Raw genomic sequence first — 22,500 nt, 5'->3', positions numbered from 1 at the left:
ATGATGTCTTATGGTAATCATTATCTAATTGACAATCACGTAAGTGGACAAATGTCTCAATTTTTCCTAAATGTTCTAGAAGGTCTCATATATATTAATATATATATATATATATAATATATATATATATATATATATATATATATATATATAATATATATGAGCAAAGTTTCCACTTTTTATTAACTTCTTTTTATTAGAAAATCATATATATATATAATATATATATATATATATATATATATATATATAGATATATATATATATATATATATATATTTATATATATATATATATATATATATATGAGCAAAGTTCTCATTATTCTTAACTGTTCTACGGAACTTATATATATAATATATATATATATATATATATATATATATATATAATATCATATCTATATATATATATATATATATACTATATATCTATATATATATATATATATATATATATATATATATATATATATATATATTATATATGCCAGCTCTCTATTATGGAAGTGATGTTGATTTATTGAATGGGAATGTAAAATACACTGAATGAAATGAAATGTTTGCTTATTATCAGTAAATAAATAAGAAGTAATCGGGTGCAATGTCGTAATTCGTCGGAGAAGTGGTAAATAGCGTAACGAAAAGGATGAATCCGAATTCTTTGAGATGGTTTGGTCAAATGGAAAAACTAGAGGGAGGATGAGATGGAAAGAAGATTGTATAATTAACGGATAGAGGAGAAGAGGAAGGCCCAGAAAGTGCTAGATATTAAATAAGAAGGGGCATAATATCCAGAAAGCACGAGACTGTGTTCAAGATAGAGGTGAATGGAGCAAAGTGTGCAGGATGTGTCGAAGAACTGATGATGAGCGTTCTATGAAGTTATACGAAACAGACGCAACAGCTTGGGTATGAATACAGCATTGAGCAATGTCCCTTTCTTTTCCCTGTATCCACACCCTGTTCGGAGAAATGGTTCAGTATATATATAGTATATATATATATATATATATATATATATATATATATATATATATATACATATATATATATATATATATATATATATATATATATATATATATTATAAACACATACACTTTGTGTGTGTTACAGGGAATATATGAACTGACCAATTAGCTTAGGAACATTTGGACCCCGAGTGCTAGTACTAAACACTGTGCAACACTGATTCATCTGCAATGTTTCGCCGTATTTAGTACTAACCCCTGGCGGAGTCAAATGCATTTTGCTGTGTTTAGTACTAGCCCCTGGTGAGTCAAATGTATTTTGCCGTGTTTAGTATTATCTATTTTTCCCCTGGGGGAGTCGAATGCATTTTTTTTGCCTTGTTTAGTACTAGCCCGTGGGGGATCAAATGTCCTAGGGTGCATTTGATCCCCCAGGGCTGTACTAAAACACGGCGAAACACATTGGATCCCCGAAACAGTGTAGATGAATAACTATTTCGCCGTGTTTAGTACTAGTCCTCGGGGATCAAATGTCTCTAAGCGAATTGGTTATTTCACAGATGCCCTAGTCGTTTTCTTGAGCATATTCCCTGTAACACACACACACACACACACACACACACACACACACACACACACACACATATATATATATATATATATATATATATATATATATAAAGACTTATTTATCTCCACAGGAAAATATATAATGTCTCCCTGCCCTTTCAGTTTTGCGTCCACGCCGACAAAAGGAAGATGTTGCAGGAGCTGACGACCTCCTTACACGTGAAGCCGAACAAGGCCCAGGTCCTGTGGGAGTTGGCCCAGTGCATCTGCTCTGCTGTCAACGCCGACGGCTTCAACTTGTATTTAGCTCATCCGCCTTCCAACACTCTTCATTACTACTCCCAGAATAAGGATGGGTGTGTAGAAGCATTTAGTTGATTACATGCAGCGTGGTTTAGCATGTGGATCTCTCTCTCTCTCTCTCTCTCGTCTCTCTCTCTCACTCCTCCCTCTCATCTCTAACTCTCTCACTCTCCACCCATATTTATAAAATAAATAAATAAATAAATAAATATATATATGTTATATATATATATATATATATATATATATATATATATATATATATATATATATATATATATATATATATATATATATATAGTATATATATATATATATATATATATATATATATATGTATATATAATATATTAAATTGTATCAATTGATAATTATTATGTACAACTATATTGATATCTGTTTTTAATTACATACTATATCGTTAATGTGCGTCTATGTTTTTGTTTATATAAATACATATAAAATTTATTGTTGTGTAATATGCACAAAACATAAATAGACGTATTTGTAATGCATACAAATATGAAAATGAACGACTCACACAGGAATTCACAGTTCGTTTTCAAACTAACATAACCTATTTTGGCCTCCTGACCCAGGGTCGAAATTGGCGGAGACACCTCCTGGAGCTGCGATATTGGCACTGGGGCTTGGCTCTGCGGATGGATAGCCTCCACTCGACAGACAGTGCGGGTCACCTTGTCATCCAATGACCCCAGGTTCCCGCAGGGGTCACCCTTCAGAGAGGTCAGTAGTTTACAGTTTAATTTGTACCGTTTCTTCATAATTTATGTGCATGGGGTGCACTGTAGGCATTGCTTTAAAGGTTCTTTGAAGCGTCCCTTCGGCTCCTAGCTGCAACTCCCTTTCGTTCCTTTTAATGCACCTCCTTTCATGTTATCTTTCTTCCATCTTGCTATCCAACGTCTCCTAACAATGATTTCATAAATGAAACTGCGAGGTTTTCCTCCTGTTACACCTTTCGGACCTTGACCTTTGGCCTAAACTCTCTATGCTATTCCATTCCATAATTTGTATGTTAATAAATGGACGCTGAAAAGTACCGTACTGCTGGGAGATTGACTGATGCTCTTGGCCACTTACAGCAAGGCGTCCACCACGCTCTGGCCATGGTCGTCGCTCAGAGCGACGGAGAACTGGCCGCCGTCTTGGAGCTGTACAGGAGGGAGACTGGCGAAACGTTCCACGAGGAGGACGAGGAAATCGTCAACTCGTACCTCGTTTGGGGAGGAATCGCCCTCCATTACGCAGAGCTCTACCACAGCATGGTCAAGCAGAGGAAGCTCAACGACTTCATCCTCTCCGTTGTCAAGTGAGTGGAATAGCGAGTGAATTAGCTTTTCTGATTGTTATTACATGCTTTTGTTTAACCTGTACTTGTGTGTGTGTTTAGGTCAAACCTTGTAATTCAATTTTCGGCCTGTTCCCTTCGTCCGATGACCTTGAAATTTTGCATGGTTACTCCATCCCGGTATCAATATAATCTTACATGATCAGTAGATCAGCGGTGACCTCTATTGACCCTACAGTGACCTCTCCCAGTATCTCAGGATTTGTATGAAAACTCGGATTTTTCATACCTTCTTTGAATTGGTAGAATAAGTTAGTAACCCTCTTTGACTCGATTGGATATCACGTTCATTTTTGTTTGCTACAATCATAAGTCAGTTACGATCTCTGTCAAAACTAAAAAGTATAAAACAAAAGAATAAAAAAATTAAAACTTGCTTTTATTAAAATGCACTAAAAAGTGAAAAAAATATTTTTTGAGACACCAAAAATATTTTTAGATTTTAGTGCAGTTTAATATGTTTGTTTTAATTTTTCTAAACAGATTTTTTTTATCTTTCATAAACATTGCATAGTTCTACCACTACATTCTATATCTGATTTTTACGTATTTTATTTTGAATTGCTATGTAACTCCTACACTCAAGATCAACTAGTCGAGGGCTTCATATCAAGCCTTTCCAACCAAAAGGTCAACAGTGCGTTTGATATCTTCATATTAGGTTGCCAGTGCACGATAATGAAGCTTACGGACTCGTTGGCCGCTGATTATAGTAGGTGTTTGTAGTTTCTTTTGGCTCCCAGATACTTGGCCTTCTGTTTCTTTCTGGTTTGTATTTTTCACCCGTCTCCTGCGTTCTTTCCATTCAGCTGTCCAACTTCCCCTACATTGTTATTCTCCAATCTTTACTTCTTATTCAAGAACTTCCTTTTTTTTCTTTTGTGACCAGCGGAATAAACAAGTAAATAATTCTGGTCTCGATAAAGAACGCCAGTAGAAAAACAATAATATTTTGCTATCCATTTTTCAGCAGCTAAATTATGAATGAGTTAGTGGCCGATGTGTTGTTCCTCGTCACCCCCACCCACTTCCCTTACTGTGAGAAACAACCTCATTTTAAAAGAAACAGCAATGACAGTTCAACTTGAAATGAACCTAAGAACTGGGCGGAGCATGTCACATTTTTCCTGGCGATGTCGAATTTTTTATTCATTCCTTCCTTTCCGGAGACGCAAACCAGCACACCGATGTTCTTCCACTCAAGTTTCCAATTTCGAACTATTGCATTATTCAGTTTGTCCCCGAGAATATTATTTTCCTTGCTGAAGTCCCGAAGAATGATATTATTTTCCTTGCTGAAGTCACCGCCTGTATTAAATTATCTGCCGTGTAACAATATACTGACTGAGAACTCAGTTTACCCCGCTGATTCTTGCTTGCATAAAGCACCATCAGTATTTTTCTATTTCTGTTCTATATTGGGAAGAGAAAGACTCCACACACACACACACACACACACACACACACACACACACTCACCATGCATGTGTATAAATGATATTTTCACAGTGCATGGCGCTCAGCACGCAACTTTCACGTTCATAATAATGTTAATACACTGTAGTGAGTATAATGAAATGTTTACATAATCAAATTTTACGAGCCATTCCTTTAGTGGGGCCGAATGAAGAGAGAAATAATTTAGGATATACAGTTTTTTTAATCTCTCTCTCTCTCTTCCTCTCTCTCTCTCTCTCTCTCTCTCTGTTTTAAGGAAGAGAAAGAGAACTATTGGTTGAGCATCCCAGTGGTCCCTATGTAGCCCAGTCCAGAAGAAACGAACAGAAACATGTAAAAAAAATTCTGTACAGCGTATAATGTTGGATGAGCCGTGGCCCATGAAACATTCAGGTGGTGGCCTGCCCTATAGCTGTGCCAGACGCACGATCATGGTCAACTTTTACCTTAAATAAAATCAAAACTACTGAGGCTAAAGGGCTCTAATTTGGTATGTTTGATGATTGGAGGGTGAGATATCAACATACCATTTTGCAGCCCCCTAGTCTGAGTAATTTTTAAGATATGAGGGCGGACAGAAAAAGGGCAGAAAGACAGACAAAGGCCATCTCAATAGTGTTCTTTTACAGAAACCTATAAGGGACATTGACTCTGAAGGAAGTAATGAACATGACCTTTAAAAAACAGCTTTCAAAAAACAAGGACAAAATGAGAGGTAGGCAGCCGGGGAGTCACGAAGCTGCCTGTAGGGCTGAACTCGGCACCACCACGTAACCAATACTGTTAACAGTAAAATTGTTTCCACATTCTAGATAGTTTGAATATTCTGTATAACTAGAATATCTCAATGAGACTCCGGAAAGTAGATTTCGGACAACTTGAATATTCCAGAAAAATATATTCCTGATAACCAGGAGATTGTGGGTAACTATGAGACTCCAGAGACTCCAAAAAACCAGATCCAAGATAACCGGAAGATTCCAGATATCTTGGAAACTCCAGAAAACAAGATTCCAGATAACTAGAAAATTCCGGATAACTAGGAGACGCCAGAAAATTCGATTTAAAACAACCAGAAGATTTCAGGTATCTAGGAGACTCCTTAAAACTAGATTCAAGATAACTAGAAGTTCCTGGTTAACTAAGAGAATCCAGAAAACCAGATCCAAAATAACCAGATGATACCAGGTAACGGAGATTCCAGATAACTAGAAGTTCCTGGTTAACTAGTAAAATCCAGAAAACCAGCTCTAAGATAACCAGATGATTCCAGGTAATGGAGATTCCAGATAACTAGAAGTTCCTAGTTAACTAGGAGAACCCAGAAAATCAGATCCAAGATAAACAGATGATTCCAGATAACGGAGATTCCAGGAAACTAGATCGGATATAACTAGAAGTTCCAGGTTAACTAGGAGACTTCAGAAAACCAGATCCAAGATAGCTAGAAGATTCCAGGTAACTAGAAGACACCAGATAACCAGATAAAAGATAACTGGAAAATTCCAGGTAACTATGAGATTCCAAATAACTAAAAGATTCCAGGTAACACGGAGATTCCAGAAAACTTCATCAAAGATAACTAGGAGATTCCAGGTAACTAGGAGACTCAAGAAAACTAGATCAGAGATGACTAGAAGATTCCAGGTACCTGAGATGCTCCAGAAAACATGATTCCAGGTAACCAGATGGTTCCAGTTAACAGATTCCAGACAAATAGGTTCCAGATAACTAGGAGATTGCAGAAAACTATATACCAGGTAACTAGAAGATTCCAGGTAACTAGCAGACTCCAGAAAATTAGATTCCGTTAGCTTAGAGTCCAGTAACTTAGAGGAACCTAAGAGCCAGGTAACCTTAGAGATTACAGGTAACAGGGAGATTCCAGAAAACTAGATCAAAGATAACTAGAAAATTCCAGTTAAATGTAAGACTCCAGAAATCTAGATCAAAGATAACTAAAAGATTCCAGGTAACTGAGATGCTCCAGAAAACTAGATTCTAGACAACTAGATGGTTCCAGTTAACGGAGAATCCAGATAATTAGGAAATGCCTTAAAACTATATTCCAGGAAACTAGAAGATTCCAGGTAACTAGCACACTCCAGAAAATTAGATTCCAGTTAGCTAGAAGATTCCAGGTAACTAGGAGATTCCAGGTAACTAGAAGATTCCAGGTAACACGGAGTTTCCAGAAAACTAGACCAAAGATAGCTAAGAGATTCTAGGTAACTGTAAGACTCCAGAAAACTAGATCAGAGAGAACTGGAAGATTCCAGGTAAATGAGATGCTCAAGAAAACTAGATTCCAGACAACTAGATGATTCCAGTTAATGGAGATTCCAGATAACTAGGAAATTCCAGAAACTATATTCGAGGCAACTAGAAGATTCCAGGTAACTAGAAGATTCCAGGTAACTAGAAGACTCCAGAAAACTAGATTCCAGATAGCTAGAAGATACCAGGTAACTAGGTGATTCCAGATAACTAGGAGATTCCAGATAACTAGAAGATTCCAGGTGACTCGAGATGCTCCAGAAAACTGGATTCCAGATATCTAGGCGATCCCATAAAACTAGAAGACAAAAAAAAAAAGAAAAGAAAAGGAAGAAGAAGAAGAAGAAGAAAAAAAAGAGAGTTCCCTTGTCGTCGCTTGATTGTCGGGCAGTCAGATTGCAACTGTAATTAAGAGGAAGTTCATGATAGCGAAAATAACGAGGACGCGGGTTGTCTTCACCTTCATTAACGCTGTAAGCTGATCTCTCTCTCTCTCTCTCTCTCTCTCTCTCTCTCTCTCTCTAGCTTTGTGATGCCATCCCCATCCTGAACATGCACTGGGCATGCGCCGTAAAGCGCTGTTTAGCCAAACCCGGAATTTTCGTCTTTAGTCACTTTTATTCATAGCTCATAACCAATAATAGAGACTTTCATTCTTGGCTCTTAACCTTTGATAGAAACTTTCATTCTTGACTCTTAACCTTTAATAGAAACTTTCATTCTTGGCTCTTAACCTTTAATAGTCTTTCATTCTAGGCTGTTCAACCTTTAATAGAGCTTCATTCGTTGGATCTAACCTTTAATAGAAAAACTTTAATTCTTGGCTCTTAACTTAATCGGACCTTTCATTCTTGGCGCTTTAAACTAACCTATAACTTTCCCCCCCCCCCCCATTCTTGGCTTTCTTACTAATAGAGACTTTCCAATTTCATTGGCTCTTAAACCTTTAATATTCTTTACAATTCTTTAGGCTCTTAACTTTTAAATAGAGACTTTCTGTCTTCAAATCAAATTTCAGGCTTACCTTTAAACTTTATTAAATTTGAGATTTCCTTTCTTCTAAGGAACTTTCATTAACCAAACCTTTAATCGAGACTTTAATTCTTGGTGCTTAAGCTTTAATAGAAACTTTCATTCTTGGCTCTTAACCTTTAATAGAGACTTTCATTCTTGGCTCTTAACCTTTATTAGAAACTTTCATTCTTGGCTCTTAACTTTTAATAGAGACTTTCATTCTTGGCTCTTAACCTTTAATAGAGAATTTCATTCTTGGCTCTTAACCTTTAAAAGACACTTTCATTCTTGGGTCTTAACATTTAATAGAGACTTTCATTCTTGACTCTTAACTTTTAATAGACACTTTCATTCTTGGCTCTTAACCTTTAATAGAGACTTTCATTCTTGGCTCTTAACCTTTAAAAGACACTTTCATTCTTGGCTCTTAACCTTTAATAGAGACTTTCATTCTGACACAATTCCAAACCTTTTATTAGAGACTTTCATTCTTGACTCTTAACCTTAATAAGACTTTCATTCTTGGCTCTTAACCTTTATAGAGACTTTCATTCTTGGTTCTTAACCTTTAATAGAGACTTTCATTCTTGGCACTTAACCTTTAATAGAAGACTTTCATTCTTGGTTCTTAACCTTTAATAGAGACTTTCATTCTTGGCTCTTAACCTATAATAGAGACTTTCATTCTTGGCTCTTACCCTTCAATAGAGACTTTCATTCTTGGTTCTTATTTTTAATAGAGACTTTCATTCTTGGCTCTTAACCTTTAATAGAGACTTTCATTCTTGGCTCTTAACCTTTAATAGAAACTTTCATTCTTGACTCTTCACCTTTAATAGAGACTTTCATTCTTGGTTCTTAACCATTAATAGAAGCTTTCATTCTTGGCTCTTCACCTATAAGTCCCGGTTCGTTCTATGCTCTTATCCTTTAATAGAGACTTTCATTCTTGACTCTTGAACCATTTAATAGAGGACTTTCAGTTCTTGGCTCTTAAAGCCTTTAACAGTTTCATTTCTTGGCTCTCAACCATTTAATAGAGACTTTCATTCTTGGCGCTTAATCTTTTAAAGGAAATCTTCATTCGTTGGTCTCTTAAACCTTTAATATAGACTTTATCTTCTTGACTCTTAACTTTTAATAGGAACACTTTGCATTCTTGGCTCGTTAAACCTTTAATAGAGACTTTCAGTTCTTGGCTTCTTAAACCTTTTAAAAGACACTTTCATTCTTTGGCTCTTAACCTTTAATAGGAGACCTTTCATTCTTGACACTTAACCTTTATTAAGAGACTTTCATTCTTGACTCTTAACCTTTAATAAAGACTTTCATTCCTTGGCTCTTAACCTTTAATAGAGACTTTATTCATTTCTTGGTTCTTAACCTTTAATAGAAGACTTTCATTCTTGGCACTTAACCTTTTTATAGAGAACTTTCATTCTTGGTTCTTAACCTTTAATAGACTTTCATTCTTGGCTCTTAACTACATAGAGACTTTCATTCTTGGGCTCTTACCCTTCAATAGAGACTTTCATTCTTGGTTCTTAATTTTTTAATATAGACTTTCCATTCTTGGGCTCTTAACCTTTAATAGAGAGGCTTTCATTCTTGCTGCTTTAACTTAAACCTTTATAAACTTTCATTCTTGACTTCTTCACCTTTTTTAAATAGAGACTTTTCATTCTTGTTCTTAAACCAATTAATTTTAGAAGCTTTCATTCTTGGCTCTTAATTAAGGAAGCTTTCATTCCCCCCCCCTTGGCTTCGGTCACCTATAATAGTCTTCGTCTTTTATGCTCTTATCCTTTAATAGAGACTTTCATTCTTGACTCTTAACCTTTAATAGAGACTTTCATTCTTGGCTCTTAACCTTTAATAGTCTTTCATTCTTGGCTCTCAACATTTAATAGAGACTTTCATTCTTGGCGCTTAATCTTTAAAAGAAACTTCCATTCTTGGCTCTTAACCTTTATTAGAAACTTTCATTTTTGGCTCTAAACCTTTAATAGAGACTTTCATTCTTGGCACTTAACCTTAATAGAGACTTTCATTCTTGGCTTTTAACCTTTAAAAGACACTTTCATTCTTGGCTCTTAACCTTTAATAGAGACTTTCATTCTTGACTCTTAACTTTTAATAGAGACTTTCATTCTTGGCTCTTAACCTTTAATAGAAAATTTCATTCTTGGCTCTTAACCTTTAAAAGACACTTTCATTCTTGGCTCTTAACCTTCAATAGAGACTTTCATTCTTGGTTCTTAACCTTTAATAGAGACTTTCATTCTTGACTCTTAACCTTTAATAGAGACTTTCATTCTTGGCTCTTAACCTTTAATAGAGACTTTCATTCTTGGCTCTCAACCTTTAATGGAGACTTTCATTCTTGGCTATTAACCTTTGATAGTGGCTTTCCCTCTTGACTTCTTTACCTTTATAGAGCTTTTCATTCTTGAACTCTTAACCTTTAAATAGAGGACTTTTCATTCTTGATCTTAACCTTTAATAGCATCCTTTCAATTTTCTTGGCAAAGGAGACTTATTCTTTGGCTCTTTAACCTTAATTAGCATTCTTCCAATTCGGTGGCTCTTATCCTTTAATGGAACTTTCATTTTTGGGTCTTAACCTTTAATAGAGACTTCATTCTTGGCTACTATCCTTTTAGGGAACTTACCCTTCTTGGCTCTTCACCTTTAATAGAGATTTTCATTCTTGGCTCTTAACCTTTAATAGAAACTTTCATTCTTGGCTCTTAACCTTTAATAGTCTTTCATTCTAGGCATTTAACCTTTAATAGAGACTTTCATTCTTGGCTCTTAACCTTTAATAGAGACTTTCATTCTTGGCTTTTAACCTTTAATAAAAACTTTCATTCTTGGCTCTTAACCTTCAATAGTATTTCATTCTAGGCTCTTAACCTTTAATAGAGACTTTCATTCTTGGTGCTTAACCTTTAATAGCATCTTTCATTCATGGCCCTTAACCTTTAATAGAGACTTTCATTCTTGGCTCTTAACCTTTAATAGAAACTTTCATTCTTGGCTCTTAACCTTTAATAGAGACTTTCATTCTTGGCTCTTAACCTTTAATAGAGACTTTCATTCTTGGCTCTTAACCTTTAATAGCGTCTTTCATTCTTGGCTCTTAACCTTTAATAGAGACTTTCATTCTTGACACTTAACCTTTAATAGAGACTTTCATTCTTGACTCTTAACCTTTAATAGAGATTTTCATTCTTGACTCTTAACCTTTAATAGAGACTTTCATTTTGGCTCTTAACCTTTAAAATAGAGACTTTCATTCTTGGCTCTTAACCTTTAAAAGAAACTTTCATTCTTGACTCTTAACCTTTAATAGAGCCATTCATTCTTTACTCTTAACCTTCAATAGAGACTTTCATTCTTGACCCTTAACCTTTAATAGAGACTTTCATTCTTGGCTCTTAACCTTTAATAGCGTCTTTCATTCTTAGCTCTTAACCTTTAATGGAGACTTTCATTTTTGGCTCTTAACCTTTAATAGAGACTTTCATTCGTGGCTCTTAACCTTTAATAGAAACTGTCATTCTTGGCTCTTCACCTTTAATAGAGACTTTCATTCTTGGCTCTTAACCCTTAATAGAAACATTCATTCTTGGCTCTTAACCTTTAATAGTCTTTCATTCTAGGCATTAACCTTTAATAAAGACTTTCATTTATGGCTTTTAACCTTTAATAGAAACTTTCATTCATGGCTCTTAACCTTTAATAGAGACTTTCATTCTTGGCTCTTAACCTTTAATAGAAACTTTCATTCTTGGCTCTTAACCTTTAATAGTCTTTCATTCTAGGCTCTTAACCTTTAATAGAGACTTTCATTCATGGCGCTTAACCTTTAATTGCATCTTTCATTCTTGGCTCTTAACCTTTAATAGAGACTTTCATTCTTGGCTCCTAACCTTTAATAGAAACTTTCATTCTTGGCTCTTTCCCTTTAATAGAGACTTTCATTCTTGGCTATTAACCTTTAATAGAGACTTTTATTCTTGGCTCTTAACATTTAATAGAGACTTTCATTCTTGTCTCTTAACCTTTAAAAGACACTTTCATTCTTGGCTCTTAACCTTTAATAGAGACTTTTATTCTTGACTCTTAACCTTTAATAGAGACTTTCATTCTTGACTCTTAACCTTTAATAGAGACTTTCATTCTTGGTGCTTAACCTTTAATAGCGTCTTTCATTCTTGGCTCTTAACCTTTAATAGAGACTTTCATTCTTGACACTTAACCTTTAATAGAGACTTTCATTTTTGGGTCTTACCTTTAATAGAGATTTTCATTCTTGACTCTTAACCTTTAATGGAAACTTTCATTCTTGGCTCTTAACCTTTAATAGAGACTTTCATTCTTGGCTCTTAACCTTTAATAGAGACTTTCATTCTTGGCTCTTAACCTTTAATAGAGACTTTCATTCTTTGCTCTTAACCTTTAATAGAGACTTTCATTCTTGACTCTTAACCTTTAATAGAGACTTTCATTCTTGGCTCTTAACCTTTAATAGAGACTTTCATTCATGGCTCTTAACTTTTAATAGAGACTCATTCTTGACTCTTAACCTTTAATAGAGACTTTCATTCTTGGGCACTTAAACCTTTAATAGAGATTTCTTTTATTTTTGGTTTCTTAACCTTTAATAGTGACTTTCATTCTTGACTCTTAACCTTTAACAGAGACTTTCATTCATGGCAATCAACCTTTAATAGAGACTTTTATTCTTGGCTCTTAACCTTTAATAGCGACTCATTCTTGGCTCTTAACCTTTAATAGCGACTCATTCTTGGTTCTCAACCTTTAAAAGAGACTTTCATTCTTGGCTCTTAACCTTTAATAGTCTTTCATTTTAGGTTCTTAACCTTCAATAGAGACTTTTATTCTTGGTGCTTCTTAGCCTTTAATAAAGACAGCAACAAACATAGTTTAAGGTTATACCTCCTTTCCTTTCACCTGTGTCACATCTGTGATTAGTTGTCTCTTAATAAGTAAGCGTTATGCAAACAAGAAATAGTTAACTTATGGTTAAATTAGGCACACATGCAAGATTAAAGATGAAGGTGAATAGGGACCAGATGCCATTAGGCAAACATACAGGCTATGATAGATGTGCAGGAAGACGTAAACAAACAAACAGGTCATAAGTTTAAAAATGCAGAAGAATAAACATTCGTACACACAAGTTTTAAAAAGTAATACAACTGGCGACCAGTAAGGAAAGAAATAACGTCGACAAAGCATACAAAGCACAGACAACCAAATTGCGACAGAGAAAAAAAAAACGACTAAAGTAAATAAACAAAACTAGCAAACGCGTCAAGAGTTGCTTGCCTATCCATTTCTCCTTTTTAACCTTGAAGCTTTATGCGTTTTATTCCACCGGGACCTCGTTATGGGATAAGGTTGAAACCATAAAAATAAATAAATGGACACAGATATGAAATGACAAAAACTGAATATGTTTAAAATGTTACCCTTATTACCTCAGTCTAAACGATCCTCTTAACACTCACTGGTTACACTGGTTATACGAAACTCAGGACTTAACAAATGAACTGGAAGCAAAATGTATAAAGAAGAGTAGTAGAAACCTTGCAGGAGTAACAGATATATAAACCAATAAATAACTTTATAAAAGACATCTCTTCTTAGTATGTTTCTCCTTAGTATGTTGCATTAAGGGGCCTCCCTCATAAATGGTGTTATCACCGAAGAGCTCTCTTTCTCTCACCTCCTCCTCCTATCCTTTCTCCCTGACTCTTCCTTCCCCGTTCCTCCCGTCCCTCAGTCCCCCTCCCCTCCTAGGTTTCCTTTTGGTCTCGCTCCCAAAAGGAAACTTCAAAGGGATTAGGCTGTGTTAAGGGTCCCTTGTTATCGAAGCCTCGACGCCAGGGAAAAATGTCCTCCTCCGAAGTATGTCCCCTTGACGTGTCCTCAAATGTCCTCCCCCGAAGTATATGTTCTCTTGACGTGATCTCCCTTCGTAATTCCACCCCGACGTAAATCGGGATTTTCCTCTTTTTTACGGTTTCACGCGGTGCACCATACTGGGACCTATGAGGTCACTCAGCGCTGAAAGGAAAAATGAGAACAGAAAGGCTTGAAAGGTGTAACAGGAGGAAAACCTCCCGTTGCACTATGAAACAATTGTTAGGCGAGGGTAGAATGTAAGAAGAAAAAGAGAACATGAACGGACGTACAGTAAAAGAAATGAAAGTTGGTGCAGCTAGGGGCCGAAGGGACGCTGCAAAGAACCTTAAGTAATACCTACAGTGCACTGCATGAGGTGCACTGACAGTACTAGCCTCCTACGGGGGCATCCACCATTTAGTCTTTTACTTTACCTCCGTTCCCGCTTCCTTTCTTCAATCGTGCTGTCCAACATCTCTAATTTTACGTTTTCGTTCAACTGTGGAGTTTTCTCCCTGGTCAACTTTTAGGTCCGTATACTTAATGACTATTGATTTACTTGATCACGAAATATATAAAACGTGATGCTATGTATAAATAAAGGTAATGCCACGGAGGAAAATGAAAAAAACGAGAAATGCCGAGATCTTTCGGTCTTAACGACCCTTTACAATAGGGAGACTAAAGGGTCGTTAAGACCGAACGATCTCGGCAGTTGTCGTTTTTTCATTTTCCTCCGTGGCATTACCTTTATTTAATGACTATTTTCTGGGTATGTTTACCGTGCTGTCTAGTCATTCCATCTTCCTATTTACACTGTCCTGGGCGCTGAATGAACTGGAAGCAAAATGTATGAATGTTATGCATATAAAGGAAAAGATTAGTACAGCCACCTTGCAGGAGTAACAGATATATAAATCAATCAATAACTTGATAATAAACATCTCTCCTTGCAATAAGGCACCTCCCTCATAAATGGTGTTATCACCGAAGAGCTCTCTACGGTAATCTATCGCAACAAAACGCTGTTTCTGGTTATGACATTATATTTTACTGCATTCCTTTATTTCGCTGTCACTATATATTGGAAAGTAACTGTAATTTCTCACAGCTATAACATATCACTAAAGTACTACTAGCTCTAGAACTTTCACTTTATCTGATGTGCTGGGATATCAAGATATATATATATTAATAATTATAGGATATAACTATTAAGTATATATATATATATATTATATAATATATATATATATATATATATATATATATTATATTTGATATACCAACACATCAGATAGATTGAAAGTGCGACAGCTAGTAGTGTTTTAGTGATGTGTTATTCCTGTGAGAAATTTCAGTTACTTTCCAAAATATAGTGACAGCGAAATAAAGGATTGTAGAAAGATATAGTGCCTTTCGGCCATTCAGCGCTTAGGACAGTGTAAAGAGGGAGATGGATTGGTTGAATATAGAGTTGAATATAGAATTTGGACCTATGAGGTCATTCAGGGCTGAAATGGAAATTGTTACGATAAATTTTATGTATATATGAACATATCTATAATATATTATATATATACTATAATCTAATATATATAGTATATATTATTATTATATATCTATGGTGTGTGTGTGGTGTGTGTGTTTGTTTGTATCATAAATCTATACTTCTATTACTATATATTAATATTATTTGTTTTCTAATAACATGTTGTAATAATACGTTATATATATCTATGTTATATATAACATTACTAATATAATATATGTATATATAAATTATATATCTCATATATATATTATATATATATACTTCTAATGTGTTGTGTGTGTTGTGTTGTGTGTGTGTGTGTGGATCATAAATCTATACTTATCTTTTAATAATAATTAGATATATATATATCTATATATATACATATGTAATATACATTATATGTATCCTATGGTATATATATACATATAATATAGATATATGTATATGATAATATATAATATATATATATATATAAATATATATATATAGATATATATATCTCGGTGTACTTATATATCTATCATAAATATAATATATCTATAATATATTATATAATAGCAGATCGCGGTGATGACAGTGAGTAGAAGAGAGCGATGTGATACAGAGGGAGTGGACGAGAGAGAGATAGAGAGAGAGAGAGAGAGAGAGAGAGAGAGAGAGAGAGAGAGAGCTAGTATTTTAGAGATACGTTTTTGCTGTGAGAGTTTACAGTTACTTTCCAAAATATAGTGACAGCAAAATTAAGGTTTTACGTTATTTCTCTTGACCAAGCTTTTAGAATACTAAATCATGGTAGTTTAACTCAGAAATTATCCTTTGTCTTCCACGGTAACAATGACCCTGGGTGTGAAGCCAGATAATTCACAATCAGTCATTTTTCCCTCAAGTAATTCCAGATTTTGACTGAAACGTGTTTCCAGAAAAGACCTCATTGCCTTGGCAAATGGATTTTCAATTTACCTGGAATGCTGGATATTGTTGAACATTGCCTGACTCTCGGGTAACGTAATTACGAGGTAAACAAGGGGTTAATGATCTTTACATTGACCGACAGTTTCAGTTTTAAGGGTTTTTTTATGACTTCCTATCATGTTGGAGGAAATTCATTTCATTCAGTGATACCAGGAAACCCAAGGAAACTGATTTTATTTAATGATATCATAAAAGCTAAGTTCGACAGAGAAAATTGGCAAGTTTTCAGAAATTAGTTTGTGAAGCCTTTTTGTGGATGATTTAACGAGATGTTCCGAAGTTCCGGGTTCTTATATTAATAAATTAATTTCATATTTCTGCAAGTTCTTTTGCTGAGTTAATAGAAATTTCTTCCTTTTTCTTAATACTCATAAAAATTCGTTCAAATTGCGTTAAGCCGCACCGATCTCTTAAGTGATGATTCAGTTAGGATGAATAACTGAAAGTTAGATAAAATGGATAGTTACCTTTAACTCTCTCTCTCTCTCTCTCTCTCTCTCTCTCTCTCTGCATATGTGCATTCTATTCTTTATATGCTTTCTTTGTTGGTAAATGGTCTCTTATATTTATTTACTATTATATAGATAGTATATATATTTTAAGGTATATATTATATACCTTAAAATTCAATTATCTACTATTTTCCTTAAAAGTCTTGTTAAATTTTGTTACCTCATGAAATTATAGTAGATGCATATGACATTTTTTTTTATCAGTATTTTTCTAATCTTTTTTTATTTTTACTTAAAGAAATATCTGATGACAGTGTAACACTTATTATTCGAGTATGTGCCTTAAAAAAACAGGAGTATTGTGTTTATGTTTTTAATTGTAAACCATTCGGTCCAAAACGCTCAAAGTAAATGAGTAGAAATATTTTTAAGATGGAAAAAGTATATGAATCAACCAGAAATTAAAATCTTCCAAGTGCGAATTAAATTCTCGTCTGATATTGCCTCGTCTGTTGCTTGAGTGAAACGTCACGGAAGCTGACCGTAGGTGCCTGGTTTTTGATTGAACATTCTCTCTCTCTCTCTCTCTCTCTCTCCCTCTCTCTCATTTAGTTATATAATATATCATATATATATATATATATATATATAATATATATATTATATATATATATATATATATGTATATATATGCATATATATACATATACACACATATATATACATATTATATACAAATATATATACATGTATAATAATAATAATAATAATAATAATAATAATAATAATAATAACAACAACAACAGAATGTTTGAAAATTTGTAGTTTGTAGCTTTTGCTCAACAGAGTTTTCCTGGGCATGCCTGGTTGGTCAGCTAATATATGTATATATATACATATGTAAATTTGTAGTTTGTAGCTTTGGCCCAATAGAGTTTTCTTGGGCATACCTAGTTGGTCAGCTAGTATATATTATATATATATATATATATATATATATATATATATATATATATATATATATATATATATATACATATGTAAATTTGTAGTTTGTAGCTTTGGCCCAATAGAGTTTTCTTGGGCATACCTAGTTGGTCAGCTAGTATATATATATATATATATATATATATATATATATATATATATATAATATATATATATATAAATATAGAGTGTGCGTGTGTGTATTTATGTATATTTCAATATATATTAAAAGGCCAGAATATTGTCTGTATAACCGTTCCGATTGCGATATCAGTTACTAATTCGAAAAAGGAATCTCGAAAAATAGAGAAAAAACTAATCTTCGTGGCAGTCCGTCGCTGATGGGCGAATCTTGCGGTTGATATCAAAGAACGAAAAATCGAGTCTTCCCTTCAACAGAATAAAAACTATTTAAATAAATAGGTAGATAAATGAACTTTATTGGACCTCGTGAGCTCCTGTATTTTAAAATTCTAAAATCAGAGAAACTGGCAGCGGACCTGAGAAGCTTTACACAAACGGTTATGGGTCACAAGGAGGCCCTAAAAGCCAACGGGGTGGCTTAGTCCAATATTTGGTAGCAGCATACACTTAAATTGCGTTCTTTGTTATAAAGCTAAGTAAACCTAACATCATCTATGCTGATTATATGAAATATTGGATAGCATAATTAGTCCTTCAGCTTAACAAGGAATCTGAGTTATATTTCGCCTTTTTTTTTTTAATGCGGAGTTTTAATAAATCGGAACCCAAAGATCTTAGGCCGAGAGAAAACTCCAAAAAATTAAGGGAATTTGACAAGTGGTTTCAGAAAGTGCGATAGAATGGTGTTAGAGTTATGTCGTATAAGTGATATGTATACTAAGGCTACAGAGGATTATGGGAATAGTGTGACCAGCTCCTTTCTGCTCCGTCTTTGATTCCCAGTTAGGACTGGTGCTCATTCAAAGATGGGTCGACTGGTTGGGGAACGACCCTTCTACTCGGGGGGTAGTGCCGTCAGTGCACCTCACGCGATGCACTGTATGCATTACTTAAGCTTCTTTGCAGCGTGCCCTTGGCCCCTAGCTGCACCTCTTTCGTTTCTTTTACTGTACCTCCTCTCATATTCTCTTACTTCCATCTTACTTTCCACCATCTCCTAACAAGTAATACATAATGCAATTGCGAGGTTTTCCTCCTGTTACATCTTTCAGACATTTTACTGTCAATTTCCGTTTCAGCGCTGAATGACCTCATAGGTCCCAGTGCTTGGCCTTTCGCCTAATTTCTACATTCAACTCAACTCCTTGGAATAAGAACTGTGTCGAGATGTGTAAGCCAGATACGAAATATGAGTCGTCAAAGGTTTAGAACATTACAAATTCAGAAATAGAGTTGGGTTGATTGATTGTTTGACAGATTTAGTTTCAGTTACATCGTGAGGTCAGTGGTCATCGACCACCAAGACTGCACAGCAGTCCACAAGTTAAATGCGTTCTAAAATTCTCTATACGAGTTTCATCGAGGCGCCATGTTCATGAAAAGGGAACTTTAGAATTTCTTGGGTTTAACGTTTATTTCAATGGTTTTATGACCTAAGTGATCAGTGCAGCTTTAATGCTCTTCGAACTATTCCTCCTAAATGATACAAAAATGAAGACATTCTATTTATTCAGTAAAAGATTAATCAGATATTAGGGAGACGGTAATAAATTGCATGCTTTTCCATGAGAATTCATTTATTTATATGAGAACCCGGAACTCCAGCAAATCTCGTCATATCAGCCATTAAAATGTTTTTAAAAATCAAGTTCTCGAAGTTTTCTCTTTCGAGAGCAACTTTTGTGTTATCAGTGAATGAGATCAATGTCCTTCGAAATACGCAGCCAATTCTGATTTTATGCAGGAAAATATATCAAACTATTGATAACCAAACGTCATAAACGCAAATTCTTCACAACCGTTATGTAAAAAATGAAACACAAAAATGCATTACTTAGCTAAGGAAGGCAATGCATATTTTAATTTTTCACATGACGGCAACTCCTCGAAAGAGGAAAGAAAATAAAAACAAACAAATTTTACTCACTGTGGGTCGGGGAAGGGAGTATGGGTAGGGGCGGAGGTATGCGGGGGTTGGGTGGTATCATTCCGGTCAAATCCTGATTAAGGAGGCATGGCTGAGTGTGACGTCATTGACATTGTTACGGGTATGCGAGCGGTAGGAGGTCACAGTGAGACGTGACAGACACCGGAGTTAGACAGTTTTATTGCGGTCGTATTTGTAAGTCATATAATGTCTTGTATAACCAGGTATTTATTTTGTCCGTGTGTGACCGTAGTGTGCGTTTAATGATCTCTGAGCTATGCCATCTTTCTCCCCCACCCCCTCCACCGTAGGGGGTTAGTGCCGCCAGTGAGGTGCACTGTAGGCATTACTTAAGGTTCTTTGCAGCGTGCCTTTGGCCCCTAGCCGCAACCCCTTTCTTTCCTTTTAGTGTACCTCCTTTCATATTATCTTTCTTCCATCTTACTTTCCACCCTCTCCTAACAACTGCTTCATTGTGCAACTACGATTACACTTATCAACCCTTTTACTGTCAATTTCCATTTCAGCGCTGAATGGCCTTATAGGTCCCAGTGCTTGGCCTTTGGCCTAAATTTCATATTACCCCAACACGGACCCCACCCCTACCCCCACTCTCTCTCTCTCTCTCTCTCTCTCTCTCTCTCTCTCTCCACAATGCTTAATATAATATAACACACGCACATACACAAACACAGTTACGCGCACATATGCCGGATGGTTTTGGCAACGAAATCTCAGCACATGAAGCAAAACCAGTGAAGGGTCTATTCGCTAAACGGTTGTCCATGCTAACAGATTTCCTCGGCACTTGAGAACCGCCCTCGACATCTCTAGAAGCGAAGCGCAGGCAATTTAGTGACATCCAACCTCAGTGTCATCACCAAAGAGAAGTGGTCGAGTGGGCGGAGATTGACTCGCGAGGATGGAGCCGAGAGATTCGGCCGCGGCAACGTGACGAGTCGGCTGTAGGGATGATTTGTCGTCTTATTTCCCTTCTTCTCGCCTTTGCATTGACGAAACCTGAGACTACCAGAAGGGAAAGAGAAAATCGGTGAAGAGATAATGTTCATTTTTGTCTTTTTTTGTAGTATTGTGCAAGATCTCACTTTGTTGCATTATATATTGCACAAATATTTATGTGCAAATTGTTCTCAGGAGCTGCCAGTTTGCGCCTGCGCATTTTCGTCTTCAGTGTCAATTCTGTCAAGCACAAACAACGCGAGAAATTAAGGCAAAAACATACGTTTCGTTTTACCAAATTATTTAAAACTTAATTGCATTGTAGCCTTCCCTTTAATTCTTCATTCCCTCTTTGACTGAGCAAATGTAATCTTTGTCAGGCTAAAAATACGCAGCGTTTAATGCCACATAAAACCAGCGTGAATTGGTGCCTGAAAACATGAGGATTTTAGCCTGAAAATTTGCGCTGGGTAGATCAAAACTTCAATTTTGTAATTCTTGCTAAAAAATGAAAGAGAACTCTCTCTCTCTCTCTCTCTCTCTCTCTCTCTCTCTGCTTGGAAACTAGCACCGGTATCAGTTACAAATATCGTAAATAATGTTTTGAATTCTTTATGTAACTAGACTGATAAAAGTGTATAATTGCCCCCCGTCTTTCTCTTATGCTTGACGCCTACTTATCTCCGTCATTAAACAATTTTCTTTGTGTATTTGTGCTCAGTTAAAGCACCGCGGATCTCATATGAATAACTGTATGGTTTAAAGGGATTTGTAACTAACGACCAGTGTGGTCAATCAGCTGTTCGACCAACGTCCACAGATTTCGAAATGAAATCTAGATGGGTTCGAAATTTTTCCCCATTCCCAGTTTTCGGTTTTTTTATGAAAACTGCGCCCCAAACAGAAGAGGAGGAGGAATGTTTGACGGACTAACATTAGTATTTCATTCCGTTTCTGTATGTTTTAATTTTGCGATCGCTTGTTTACGTAGATAAATACTTGAAGGTTTTAGTTATGCATATGTGTATATATATATATATATATATATATATATATATATATATATATGCATATATGTATTATATATATGTATGTATATATATCTATATTATATATATATACATATATATATATATATATATATATATATGGGAAATATTGATATGCATTGGTTATCATTATTTCATGTGTTTGCATTGAGTTGCTAAATAGTTTTGGTTTTTTTTTTTCCTATGATACGAATTTATCTATGCTTCGTTAGAACAATCTCATATACGAGTATACATTGCACTTCCATCCGTCAGCTAATATCATTCAGTTAATTTGCAAATACGTACCGCCATGGAATGAAGCTATATGTAAATATTAATCACAATATCCCGCTCAGTCGTTTCCAGACCTCTCTCTCTCTCTCTCTCTCTCCAATATAGTCTAGCACATGCATATACACGAACACAGTTGCGCGCACATATACGAGTTGGTCTTGTCCGCGAAATCTCTCCACCTGATGGGTAAATACATTGAAGGGTCTGATCCCTACACGGCTGACCATACTGACAATCGTTTTGAGAACCGCTTGCGATATATACCGAAAAATAGGCAATATGGCGACATCCA

General features: G+C 35.3%; 1 protein-coding gene across 1 annotated transcript in view; it reads left to right on the top strand.

Moving 5' to 3' along the window:
- Nucleotides 1–22,500, top strand: part of LOC135222855 (probable 3',5'-cyclic phosphodiesterase pde-5) — a 411,879-nt gene that overhangs the window by 330,551 nt on the left and 58,828 nt on the right. The window contains 3 exon segments of the mRNA XM_064261193.1: nucleotides 1,706–1,899; nucleotides 2,446–2,593; nucleotides 2,953–3,179. Of these exon segments, the coding sequence (XP_064117263.1) occupies nucleotides 1,706–1,899; nucleotides 2,446–2,593; nucleotides 2,953–3,179 (569 nt within the window).

The sequence above is a fragment of the Macrobrachium nipponense genome, chromosome 8 (genome assembly GCF_015104395.2).
Source record: "Macrobrachium nipponense isolate FS-2020 chromosome 8, ASM1510439v2, whole genome shotgun sequence".
Classification (NCBI taxonomy): domain Eukaryota; kingdom Metazoa; phylum Arthropoda; class Malacostraca; order Decapoda; family Palaemonidae; genus Macrobrachium; species Macrobrachium nipponense.
The sequence above is the reverse complement of the archived record's forward strand: the minus strand, read 5'-3'. Positions and strand labels throughout refer to the sequence as shown.